The 12,494-nt window shown below is 52.4% G+C and overlaps 1 protein-coding gene across 2 annotated transcripts in view; it reads right to left on the bottom strand.

Moving 5' to 3' along the window:
- The window catches only part of CTDSPL2 (CTD small phosphatase like 2), a 34,836-nt gene extending 23,911 nt beyond the window's left edge, over positions 1 to 10,925 (bottom strand). The window contains exon 1 of one of the 2 annotated variants that reach the window (XM_031587927.2): positions 10,784 to 10,925. Coding sequence is in view for 1 of the 2 variants with exons in the window: in XM_031587926.2 (XP_031443786.1) it covers positions 2,699 to 2,861 (163 nt within the window). In the remaining variant the exon portion in view is untranslated. Of the gene's footprint in view, positions 1 to 2,698; positions 2,943 to 10,783 lie in introns of those variants that run through there. The other variant, XM_031587926.2, reaches the window with a different exon arrangement.
- Positions 10,926 to 12,494: the final 1,569 nt, after the last annotated feature.

Consider the following 12,494-nt stretch of genomic DNA (forward strand, 5'->3'; position numbering starts at 1 on the left):
CGACCTCATGGCAGTGCACACAGAAGCCTGAGTCACCATGGGAAACCCAGGGGAACTGAAATCGCATCAGCCTGTGCCTGGTGGGGAGGGAGAACTACAGCACAGATAAGGTGAGCATGGTGGCAGCCCTACCTGCAGGCACAGCGCAGCCGAGGAAATCACTCACAGACAGAGCCTGCAGACCGGCCCCACAGCACCTCATGAACTTCAAGGAAATGCTTTTTGTTGGCTCAAAGCTGTTGAGATGTCTCCCTCTCAAAGAGCCTCAGCCTTTCTTTAACCAGTTTATTCTCAAGCCCTGGAAAATTACGGTAATTCCATCTTATTTCAGTTGATGCACTTCATATTTGGCAACATAATATATTGCTTGTCACCCTTCTTGGATTTCCCAGTGTGTTTTTCCATAACCACCTATGTGAGAAACAGCCATGAACTGGGAAGTCATGGGTCAGGAAGATGAAGTAGTGCCCCGTAGTGCGAGGAAGAGCAAAATATGAAGACATTGGTCTATGAAAGCAGCAAAACACACCAAACATACCCGAGTGCTGGTGTGTGGTTACAAATCTGGAGAAAACAGAGAAAACACAAGTTCCATCAAAACACTAGTTAGCCACCATAATTAGTAAAGGCACAACACAAGTGCACCCTGTAGAGAAAGGCAATAGCAGATACAGCTGCTTCAAACCTTAAATTACCCAGGAAAGGTGGTGGTCACAATCCGGTAAATGAGGAAGGAATGGCATACCCCTCTCTGAGGATCAGGGCTCACTGAACTCTCCAAAGGAGAGAACCTCCATGCTGAGGTGCTCCCCTCGCAGCAGCCAGCCCTCACACGAGGTTATGGAGGAGCGGAGCTGGCTCCATCCCTGCTGGTGACAGAGGTGAATTGCCTGTCCTCCCAGGGCTGCTATGCCCCTTCACCAGGCGCTCCGTCACTGCTTCAGGCCACGACCCAACCGCTCCCACACACACCCTAACAGCCCTCATTTCCTGGAAGCACCTTTTCTTCTCCTCCACCTCCTTCAGGTCACCAAGGTACATCATTCTGAACGCCATGCTTGAGGCTGCCGGGCTTCAATCCCTCCTTTAACCGCAGTCCCTCCATGTATCAGCCTGGGGCTCACTCGTGTGGCTCTGCTCTCCTGAAGCCAAAGTGTCTCCCCCAGAAAAATCATTGTTCTCATCAAGATTTTGCCAAGCGAGGATGAAGAAGGCTTTTTATAATTGGACCTAAGAGAAAATAATTTTTCTGTTACTGTATTTTTCTGCTCTCACAATCCTATTTCTAGGCACCGTTGTTTTGCCACTGCTGTGCTAGCAAGGCTTTGTTTTGATTATACCGCATGCATTTGGAACTGAAAGTTTATTCCCTCCTGGCCAAGATATTTTTCTCTTTGTGACTGCGGGTACACACTTGTCATTAATTCAGCCTTTTCAGTTCAGGTCAGACTCCAACCAACAAAGAGAAATGGAGAGCCGAGTTAATCTCAGAACGCAGCCCAAATCTGTTGCAGCAGAAAGATATTATTTACAGTCTCTGATGCTGCCAAGACAGGAATTTTATATTAGTCATCCCTGGATATTGTGGAGCTCACCAATAGCTGAGATGTTTTGAAATCAAAGTTTGCAGCACTTGAGCTCGAAGCAGCAGCGACAAATTGCAGCAGAAGCGGCGCTGCTCCGAGGGGCTCCTGCACAGCAGCTGCCGGGGACACGCTGCGCCCCGCGGACATTTAATCCACGCTGCCAGGCACACAGGAGCCTATTTTTGGAAGTCATCTCCTCTTGTTGCACGCCTGCTACCAACAGGTCGGCCAACACTTCCTGAGCAGCACAGCCAGGATGCTGTCAGAAATTCTGACCGCCACAGAAATCTTCAGCAGCTCCTGGCAGTGCCCCTTCAGATCGCTTTTTCAACTAAAACAACACACACCCACAGACACACACACACAGACACACACACACAGACACAGACACGAGCTTACCTGAAGCCAGTGTCTGACACCATGACAACAAACAACATTTTTTCTTTCACTAAAAGTTTTTCCTTTTTTTCCTTCTGGGTGAAAAACACACAGGAAACATCACTGGCTGCTCAGTGGAAAGGTGTGCGAGCTTTCTAAACAATATTCCAATTATGCAAAGTATAATAACTACAATTTAGCGACAGCAGCACAAGTTTTGTAAGCCAAACCAACCTTCAAACATGCTATAACGTTCACACTCTTCTTTGGTTCTACCCTGCGTTTCACTTATCTGTTTCACAACCTAATTACCTCCAGTTTGCTCTAACATCTCTCTGGCACTTCAAGCCGTGTGAGACACGAGGAAATGGTATCTTTATAGCTGTAAAGCAGCAGATACGGTTCTGCAAACAGCCAGGGCATTGCTCTTGTTAGAGAAGATCCCCTTTGTCTATTCCCTCCCTTTGGAAAGTTGGTGTTTGTAAAGAAGGCAGCAGCCACAGAACTACTGTTACTACTGCGTACAGTACAGGCTCACATGTTGACGAATACACACACAGCACCAGCCAACATTTCAGTACGCCTGGCAACCTGGGAGACTTTCTGAGTCAGAGAAAAGGGAAGCGTGCATCTTTTTCACAGGGCACAGATCCACAGGCAGCACCAGCAAAGCGGAGCAGAGCAGACAGCAGAAGTCCGTTCAGCTCTACACTTGCCCCATAAATCTGACTTACATGTTTTAAAATAGAGAAATCTGCAAGAAAGAGGAGTGCTGACATCAGTCCTGAGCTTCAACAGTTGTTGGACCTTTCTCAAATCTTCTGCAGCACTGGGAGCAAGCGCAGCCCCTCCAAAAGGAGCACAGATTAGGAAATGCCACGCTCTATTTTGAAGCATCACAAGTCTTTCTGACAGAGGTTAATTTATTACATTATGATGCAGTTACATGACATCATAATTTGGGAGAACATTTCTGGCGCTAAGGAGACCTAACTTAAATATCAAATTTAATGTAATGACCTCGTGCCCTCTCTATTTATGACACAGCACACAACACTTGTCACCTGGAGAAACAACTCAGCGAAACCTCCAAAGAATATTCCTCATCTTTACAACCGCTTTCCTGGAAACAAAAGGAACACTCTCATTTCCACGCCTCCTTCCTCCCCATCCCTTCAGCTCAGGAGACACTCCTGCACCTGCACCGTGACCAGAGGTGGGCTGAGGAATCAGGGCAGCTGTATCTCAGCGATCCCCCAGCAGCACAGAGCTGCCAGGCGCTGTTTCCCTCCGGCTGCCCATCCGTTCTCCCTGTGCTGTGCTGCCGGCTGCCCTTCGGCGCGTGGCTGCAGGTGGTGCTTTGCAGAGCAGCAGGCACGGAGCCCCAGCTCACAGCGCGCCGCAGCTCGCTGCTCCAACAGTGCAGCTCCACAATGCCAAGCCCACCTCGCTGCTCCCACACCTCCCCACCGCAGCGCTGGCACTCACGATCCCTCCAGCCAGCCGTATCTTCAGGCCTGCTTGCTAAACTGAAACGCTTCCACACGTGAATGGGGATCAGAAGGAAAACACACAGCTCCCAGCAGGGGACAGGACAGCCACAGCAGTACGCTAGAAAGCCCAGGGTTAAATGGAGTTAAAGCAGCGTGCCACCATCACCCACCTGTAGCCACAGAGCTCAGCACAGCTGCTCAGCTGGCAGTGCGCTCCCAGGCATGGCTATGGGGGTATCAGCAGCACTCTGGATGCTCGAGGGAACACAGGGGCGAGGGCTGTTCCCAGCAGCAGGACGGAATGCGGCCCTGCTGTGGGGCAGTGCTCAGCCATGGGGCACAGCCACGCGTCCTGCCCCTCTGCACTCCTGGGGTGAGCACGGGCAGTGGGGACTGAAGCAGTGCATGACTGTGCTGAGCTGCTGGGGACCACAGCCTGCTGTCAAGCTGGTTTGTTGGTGTGGTCACCGGCACCATTTGGGTTTAAAATGGTTCTTGTATTTGCTGGCAAGTTATTTTAACAGAGATTATTCAGCCATAAATTTATAAAGCAATGGCACTGTATGTCAGGGTTTCATTTGCTTATTGTATGCTTTGAAGAGCTGTATTATTTAGCAAAAACACTGGTAAGCTTTGCCTAATACACTTGATGATTTTTTTTTTTTTTCACAGCCTGGCTTCCAGGGAAAACACAGCCCATCCCATCACCCTGCCTGCAGCCATGTCTGCCCATCCTGCCCTGGTCACTGCGGAACCACTCACAGCACCAACCCAACCTGGCAGAGGGAGAGAAATCTCCAACACGATCCTACAGGCTTCCAAGAAATCAACCATGGGAAGCCAGGCTTTATGCACTCTTACTGTTTGAGTGGCCAGCCAGATTATTTTGACTTGCAATTATCTTTTCAAGAAGAATCCTCACTTCTGACACGATGTGACAACGAAATAACTCGGGAAGAGCTTGGGAAGGCAAAACACTGGGCACGCCATTCACAGGTCAGCATCTTCTGTCCCTGACTACTGCAAAGGACGAGCACTCTTATACAGTGATACTTAAAAATACTGTGCTTTGAAATGGAAAAAAGGTACTTTACCCCATCCTTATCAGCCATATATTTTATAAAACAAAACTGAGGTTTTTTTTTACATTTCCTTTGAATGCGGAGGACAAACACAACGAGGCAGATGAGTTCCAACACACCTGCTGCCAGCAGAACCAATTCAGCAGGCTGCATGGAGCACAGCACCAGCGAGCACCCGGCCCCAGGGAAGGAGCAGCGCTGCGCTATGGAACCAGACTGTGGTGCAAAGGCATCCATCTGGGCACTGAGAAAACCCTGCTTAGATTGTACTCGATTCACTTCTTCTCTGTGAAGCTGAAGGGAGGCTCCAACCCTCCTCTCCTTCCTGCCTTCCCATCAGGTCTGCCCTGCTTCCATCAGCCGCTCCCTGTGTCTCGCTCTCACAGGATCACAAACAAGACCTTCCAAAGCAGCGCAGCACCTCCTGCTTTCTCATATCACAAGATGATGTTTAAAGTAAAACCGCGTCCCCTCTTTGGCTGGGAGCTGCATGAGCCACCCAAAGCTGCACTGTGACACAGCAGTGCTGGCGCTCAGCTGCAGCCCTCCAGCCCAAAGCGCCCTCAGCACCGACCTCCTTCACTTTGACAGCACAGAGCACTGCTGCCAAACGTCCATTTCTGAAACTGTTTTGAGATTTGGAACCATACTCTTCTAACTGACTCAGGATACTTTTCACACTTAATCTTTGAGAATGAACATCATCAAACATATTCTGGATATATAATAAACCAATCTACAATTGTGAGAGAATTACTTTAAATAAATCCAACAGTGTAATTACAACAGTTAAGCAGGGCACCTCTTCACCTGGAACCTTATCCATGCAGCCCATTTTCCAGCTGGGCTCTCGAGGGCCTTTTCTTAAGTGTTCTCCTAAGCTTTCTAGTCCCCAAGCAACACACAACTAAGGAGCTCTAAATACAGTAATTACAGTCATCTAAGAACATCACTTCAGCTACGTTCAACTCTCCAAAAGTTTCTTCCAAATCCGCATTTTAAGAGCATAAATTTAAAGCATAAAGATTCCACCGACTTGCTTTTCTTCTTTAACATTCATAGATTCTGTCTTGATAGCAAAATAAACAAGACCTCCCAATCATCTTTAAATTGATTTAATTACAACTGCTTGGTCTTGAGTTTAAGAAGGTGTCAAATAAATTGAGCTACACAATTCAATCAAATACAGTATACTTAAATCTAGCTTACAAAGCCTGTAAGTACCATTAACATTCATACAGGTATTTCTGCTATTTACAGATTACCTCCTTTCTTTCTCAGAAAGCAAACCTTAACATGCAGGCTATGCTATGCCTCTCGCTGGCAAAAGCACACACAACCTCACTGCTGCCCCTGTAACTACTAACGCTCTCACACTCCACTCACCTCCTCACCGTGCAGCACAGGCAGCAGATGCTGCAGTGCCACGCAAGCAGAGGACGCCCAACGCAGCCCAAAGGTGTTCAACCACAGCCAGGGCAGCTCCTGTACCCCAGGGAGCTCCATCAGGCACAGAACAGGAGAAGGTGCCAGCAAAGGGTGAAAAGGGACACTGCTAGTGTGAGCAGGGCATCGGAAAACACAGAGAGCGCAAAGGAAAACCCAGACACCAGCTCTGTTACCTCGTCAGCCCACTCCTTCCTGAATCAGCAAATACAACACCACTGGCTCTGAGTGCTAAACTACAGAAGAGCAAGCCTGGAGGAAACTGCCGGGGGTGAGGCAGGATCCCAGCAATGCAGTGAGATGCACAGATGTACACGTGCCCACATTCAGCACTCTGCAGACACAGGTACCCACAAAGCCAGACCGAGGATACCTGCCCCAATGTGCCCAGCCATCAGTCCAACCAGGGCTGTTCTGGCCAGCAGGAATGGAAAAGCAATGGGGAAATGGTGATTCTCTGTAATCAAACATAGCTAAAGCAACAAGCCTCCTAGTGAGCACGAGTGCGACTTGTGCTGGCACACGGAACCCCTTTGTGCAGGGTTGTACCGCTAACGAGGCGGCTATTGCCGTGCCAGCGCAGCCCTTGTGGTACAGCCTCATCCCGAGATTGAATTACCTGCCTTCCTCTAATTAGCACCGCCTAAAATACAGGCTGAATGAAAGCAATCATATTTTAGAATGGCCTAAAGTAAACTGAGTTATGACTTAGACTGAATCAGCACAGCTAAAGCCAAATTGCTTAGAACTGCTCTGATTTGATCCGAGCTCCTGTTAATTTACTAACTTCAATTAGCCATCCTTAAACACAGCCTAAATCAAGGCAGGCTCCTTTTCTTTCACGGGAGGCTTCAGAAATGCTCGCATGCCCTACAGTATTGCTTTCTTTGCCTTCCTCTGCTGATAATACTGCACGTGCTGCGCTGCTGCTGCATGTTTGTATGTATAGGTGCATGTATTTGCATACGTAGGTAAATTCCAACCCAAATGTTTTAGTTGTGTAACTTTTTCCTACATACACCTAGTGTATCAGCAGTGAATGGTAGGATATTTATTTTAGCCTTGTACTGCTGTAGGTAAGCACACGGCTTCCTTTCTAGATGCTGTGGAGTTAACAGCTCCTTTCAATAAAGCCCATTTCCATCGCAATCCTTATCTTGAAGTTACACTGATACAATATTTTATATTCAAAACTATGATGTGCTTTATGCCCTCTAACTGGATTGCTCACCTAACAAAAGACATCTGAATTCAGAAGGGAGTTTGGACCATTTGGGATAACTTCCCTTTCTGTCATCTCTTACAAGCAACCTGAGCATCCACTCCTCATCATGGGCAGAGCGCTCATTAAAGCGGCTGGAACAGAGAGGTGCCTTCCAGACACCAGCCATGGGGTTATTTTCACCCAGATGCACACAGATCCAATGGATGGGGCCGAACTTTGCCCATAAGGAGCTGCATCTTTTTGGTCACAATACAGCACAGATCGATGTGGCTGCCCAGTTAGTTCTGCCCGTGACAGCTGTATGTTTGCTTCTCACCGCCCGTCCTGGCCTCAGCACCGCCAGCACGAGGGCAGCAGGAGGGGCAGCTGGGGACACACACCTGGCCACGTGTCCTGCAGTGCTGCTGGAGGTGGAAATACACCTCGGGCTTCCTGATGCTCAGCTCACTGTTCTACACCAGAGCATCCTGACGACTGCTGTCCCTGGATCATGAGGTGAGATGAAACAACTTATTTTCCACAGTTAAGAGGACTTTAATCAAAGTAATTATTGAAGCTGATCTGATTAGGAAGTAATCTATTTACAAAAAGTTAAGACTGCCAACTGGGAAACAACTATCCAGCCTGTGACTGGGGATGATTTCATGCTTAATTTTTCAAGTGTTACTGAATATGTCATCTATGAATGTAAAATATTTATTTTTCTAAACCAATAAATAATCGCTATCTCAGCAACGCAACGTGCAAACAACACATAATGCTGGCTTGCTTTCAAGCATCTGCGTGTGGGGTTCTCCTCAGAGCAGCCAGAAGTGATGTGCTGCACCTGGCACTGCACGCAGCAACCACCCCGGCACGGATTGCAGGACAGCTCCTCTTCCTGAGCCAGCCCGCACAGCGCTCAGCGCTCCTTTCCAGGACTGGGGCAGCACCATTCAGTGCCAGCTGCCCCCTGAAAACACCAAGCCATTCTCAATTTGATTCACCACCGAGGTGCTTATGGCACGTATTCGCACTTTCTGAAGACTTATCTGGGATGTATAAACATCAAATGAACTCTCTGCATATAACAGACAAAAAACAATCTTCCACTTAAAATTTACAAGGGATCGGTGCCAACACTGTAGTGGGAATGCAAACTGCTAACAAAGGAAAGAATTTCATTCCGACTTGGCTCTTTGCTCTGCGGGCTCGTAAGAGTAAGAATCATCGCATCTGATCCACTCACAGCTCTGAGCCAAACAGCACTTGTATGAGAGGCTGGGCAGTGAGGACACAGCTGGGCAGGGAGGGCGCAGCCTCTGACCCCAGCTATTCTGTGCTGGCATCAGCCACATCCAAAGGCTGTTTCCTAGGAACTGGCTGCCCCAAAAACTAAAAACACGTGGGTAGGTAAGAGCTGTACAGCAACTGAACAGAGAGAAGCCACAAACTCCTAAACTGGAAAAGGCATCTTCAGTTTCACATCTACAGTGTTTTGAATTGCAGGCTTAAAGTCATCTGAAGATGCTCTGGAACCTCCAGCTGTCCTTTCCAGAGGGCAAGAAGTCTCAAGTTGCTGTCAGAGTATACAAATGTCTAGAAATGCACATCAATTTTAAATTTCTGCCAAATTCCAATCCTGCTTGATGCATGCTGTTTTGCCTTTTCTTGGGAGCTCCTGCCAAAACAGCTCGACTCCCAGTATTAGCAAGAATATGTAAGTACTCCAAGTTATTGCTCCACTTACACCTATGAAAAGGTTTCTAACACAGGAATGAGGTATTTGCATAGGAAACCGTCAGAAGAGGAAAAAGCGATTCTCACTTTTCTGCATAATAGTATTTTTGTCGGTGTCACCTCAGCAACATTGCAAGTGATCAAAGAAAGTGACTGCGATACACTGCGGAGCAGCTGGGTAAGACGGAGCAGCTCTGCTCTGGAGCTCAGGACATTTTGTATCACGTAACATGGCTCAGCCCGCAGCGGCGTCACGTCGGTGTGCTGGGAATCAGCGCTGGGAGTGGAAGTCTGAAGTTGGAAAATCACCTTTAAATTATGAAAACACATGTAGTTCCAACATCAGCGGGGTGTTCACATCTTAAGAAAAAAGCGATCTCACCAACACGAAACCTGGGGGACAGAATGACAACTGGGCTTTTCTTTAACGAAGGAGCTTTTCAGATGAAGCAGGAATGTCAGCTTCGGCGCACACTCGCTGACTGGAACACGATCAAGTCTTAACTAAGTTCCACATAATGTTTTCAGGGGAAAAATGGAGAATGTTTTATGGAATTCAAGTCTGGATTTGGCTTGCATCCTAGAACATACATCTTGTTATGAAAACTGTTGAATCGCTTTTAAGCAGGCAAGCCACAAGTGTCCTTGGAGCCACCCACTCACCTGGAAGTCCCACAGGTGAGGGGAAGGCAGAAGAGCTTCGCTTTGGGGCGGCCGGGGGCTGCGGAGGGAGGGGAGATGATTTTGGAAGCACCTCGTGTATGGAGCTGCTCGCTTGTGCCTACAGCACGAAGCAGTTAAGACTTGTTTTCTGTTATTGTCACAGATCCAATACGTTACTCCAGCTACATCATAATCTCTTCCTGCCTCAGTTCATCTATGTGTAAACCTGATTCACTAACTCTTACCTTAATGTGTCATGGGGCTTAATTAATAACACTTAGGTCTTTTAAGCCCTCTACAAACATTAACTACTTCTTGTAACAACTCTCAGAGGTATTATTATCCCCGTTTTACTGATGGAGACACGGCAAAAGAGGCCGCAACTCTCCCAAGGCGGCAGAGCAACGGTTACTCCTAGAGATCCCCTTGGAGGGCTGTCGCAGCGTAACCGTGGAAACTTAGCAAGAAAGGCAAAGTCGACGCACACCACCTCAAAAGCACTTTCAGAAGCGCACCGTAACCAACCGGAGGACCGAGAGGAACGCAACCAGAAGCAACGGGCTCGGGATGGGATCACGAGCCACGGCCACCAGCGCGAAGCACGACGCCGGGCAGAGCCCACCGAACGGCCCCGAAGCGCCCAGACCCGTCCTCACGTGCCGCTGCGCCCCGTCGCACCGAGCAGCGGCGAGCGGACGAGCGGGGCGGCGCGCCGAGCACCGGGCTGCCCCGCGGCGGGGCCCCGAGCCGGGACGGAGCCGCCGAGCGCCGCGGGAGGAGCCCCGCCGTCCCCGCACCGGCGCCCGGCTCGGCGACGGGGCTCCCGGCGCCGGCACGGCCCGAGCCCAGCGGGGACCGCCGGCCGCCCCCGGAACCGCAGCCGCAGCCGGAGCCGGCCCGGCCGGGACGCGCCCGCCCCGCCGCCCCCCGCACGCAGGGCCCGGGGCGCCCCGCAGGCCTCGGCCCGGGGCGGGGAGGCGGCGCGGGGTGACAGCCGCGGGCCCGCTCCGCACGGCGCGGGATGAGGGCGAGCCCGCCCCGCGGCCGGGCCGGGAGGAGCGGGCAGCGCCGCGGGACGCGCGGTTTCCCCCGCAGGCCCCGGTCCGGGCTCCGCCGCGCGCGCTCCGGAGCGGCCGCCCCGCGCCGCCCACCGATCCCGGGCTGGGACCCCGCCGCCGCCGCGTCACTCACCTGCGGCGCGGGGTGCCGGGCGGGCCCCGCTGGACGAGTCCCCGGCGGGCGGGCGCTGCGGGCCGGGCCGGGCCGTGCGGGCGGTGCTGTGTTTACACCGCCGCCGGGGCTCGGCGCTCCGCGGCCGCTCAGCAGCCAGTCGCCATTTCCCGCCTACCGACCTGCTACACCGCACGGAGGGACCCGGATGGGGAGAGGGGCCGCCGCGCAGGCGCAGCCCGGCCGGGGGAGGAGGAGGAGGAGAAGGAGAAGGGGGAGGCGGGGGGCCCGGGCACGGCGGCGGCGGGGCGGGCCGGGAAGGAGGGAGCGGGGCCTCGCGCGGGGAGCGGCGCCCCGAGGCGGCGGGGCTGAGGGAGCGGAGCGGGCAGCCGCCTCCCAGTCCTCCTCCTCCTCCTCCTCTTCCTCCTCCTCCTCTTCCCTGGGCCGGGAGCGGCGGGCGGCGCCTCGGGGCCTCGCGAGCAGGACGGGAAGGAGGAGATGCGGCCGCGAACCGCCCGCAGGGCACAGCGCCGCCGCGCCCCGAGCTGAGGTGAGGCGGGAAGGGGCGGCGGGGGGGGGAGGTGAGCGGCCGAGGGGGCGGGGAGGGCGCGAGGCGGGCGGGGGGAGGGGGGGAAGCCGTGAGGGAGGGGCGGGGGCGGGGCGCTCCGTGAGGTACGGCCGGGGGCGCCGCCGCCCCGCGCTCGGTTCTCCGGGCCGCGCAGCCCCGCGGGAGGCGGACGGGCGGGGAGCCGCGTTCCGCTGCGTTCCGCTGCGCTCCCCGGGGTGAAGCGGCGCCGCCCGGCCCTGCGAGGCTCCCCGCTGCGGTTGGAGCCGCTGCTTCGGGACGGCGGTGCGGCGATGCGGTCCGTCGCCAAGTTCCGTTCCCGCTTGACTGTTTTAATTCTTGGCGGCGTGAGATGCTGAGGACGCGGCGTCCTGACCGGCAGCGCTGCCGGGCTGCACTGCGGGCTTCCAGCGTGCCGAGCTGCCGGCCTCGCCTCTCCCGGGGGTCGTGAGTGCTTTCATCCACCGCGCTCCGTAAGCACGAAGCCGTGCTTCTCACAAAGCGCTGTTCGACCTTCGGGCAGCTTCTCAAAGTCGCTTGGCTGCGCGTTCTCTAACGCACCCGTAGCACCAACCTGCTCGCGGTGCTCTTCGTCCTCCTCCCGTTCCACTGACGCCCCTCACAGGTTTCAGACCTGAGTTGCGTTGCAGAAGTCCCGGTTCTCTTGTCACTTATTTATTGGTTTGTTAAACAGAATCACATCAGCTGCTGCGGAGCCAAGAATTGGTTTAAAATTTTATCACAGAACTCTCACATCGTAGAACTGATTTTACCTTCATTTCTTAAGGAAGAAGGGAGTAAAGCTGCGGTGAAAACAGTGCAGTCATCATTCAGAACAGGCCTTGTTCTGTAGAGCATTACAGCATTTCTCAACACAGGCGGTACTAAGCACAGTGCTTTGTACGATCGGCTGTGGGAAAGGTTTGCTTGGAAAGCTGTTAAAACTTAATTAAGACTGTTTGTCAGTCCGTTAAGAGGAGCTACTATGGCAAGGTAACTCTGTGATGTCTCATAGCACAAGCCCAAAAGGGCATTCGGTGGTACTCGTGGTACTCGTAAAGTGGGAGTCTTGAAAAACAATAGGTGGGGAGGCTTTTCCAAGCTACCTAATTATAATGAAACTAACTGCCAGAGGAAACCATTCAGCAGCATTCAAAGCGCACAGGT

This window comes from Phasianus colchicus, chromosome 12 (genome assembly GCF_987193195.1).
Source record: "Phasianus colchicus chromosome 12, bPhaCol1.hap1.1, whole genome shotgun sequence".
Taxonomy (NCBI): domain Eukaryota; kingdom Metazoa; phylum Chordata; class Aves; order Galliformes; family Phasianidae; genus Phasianus; species Phasianus colchicus.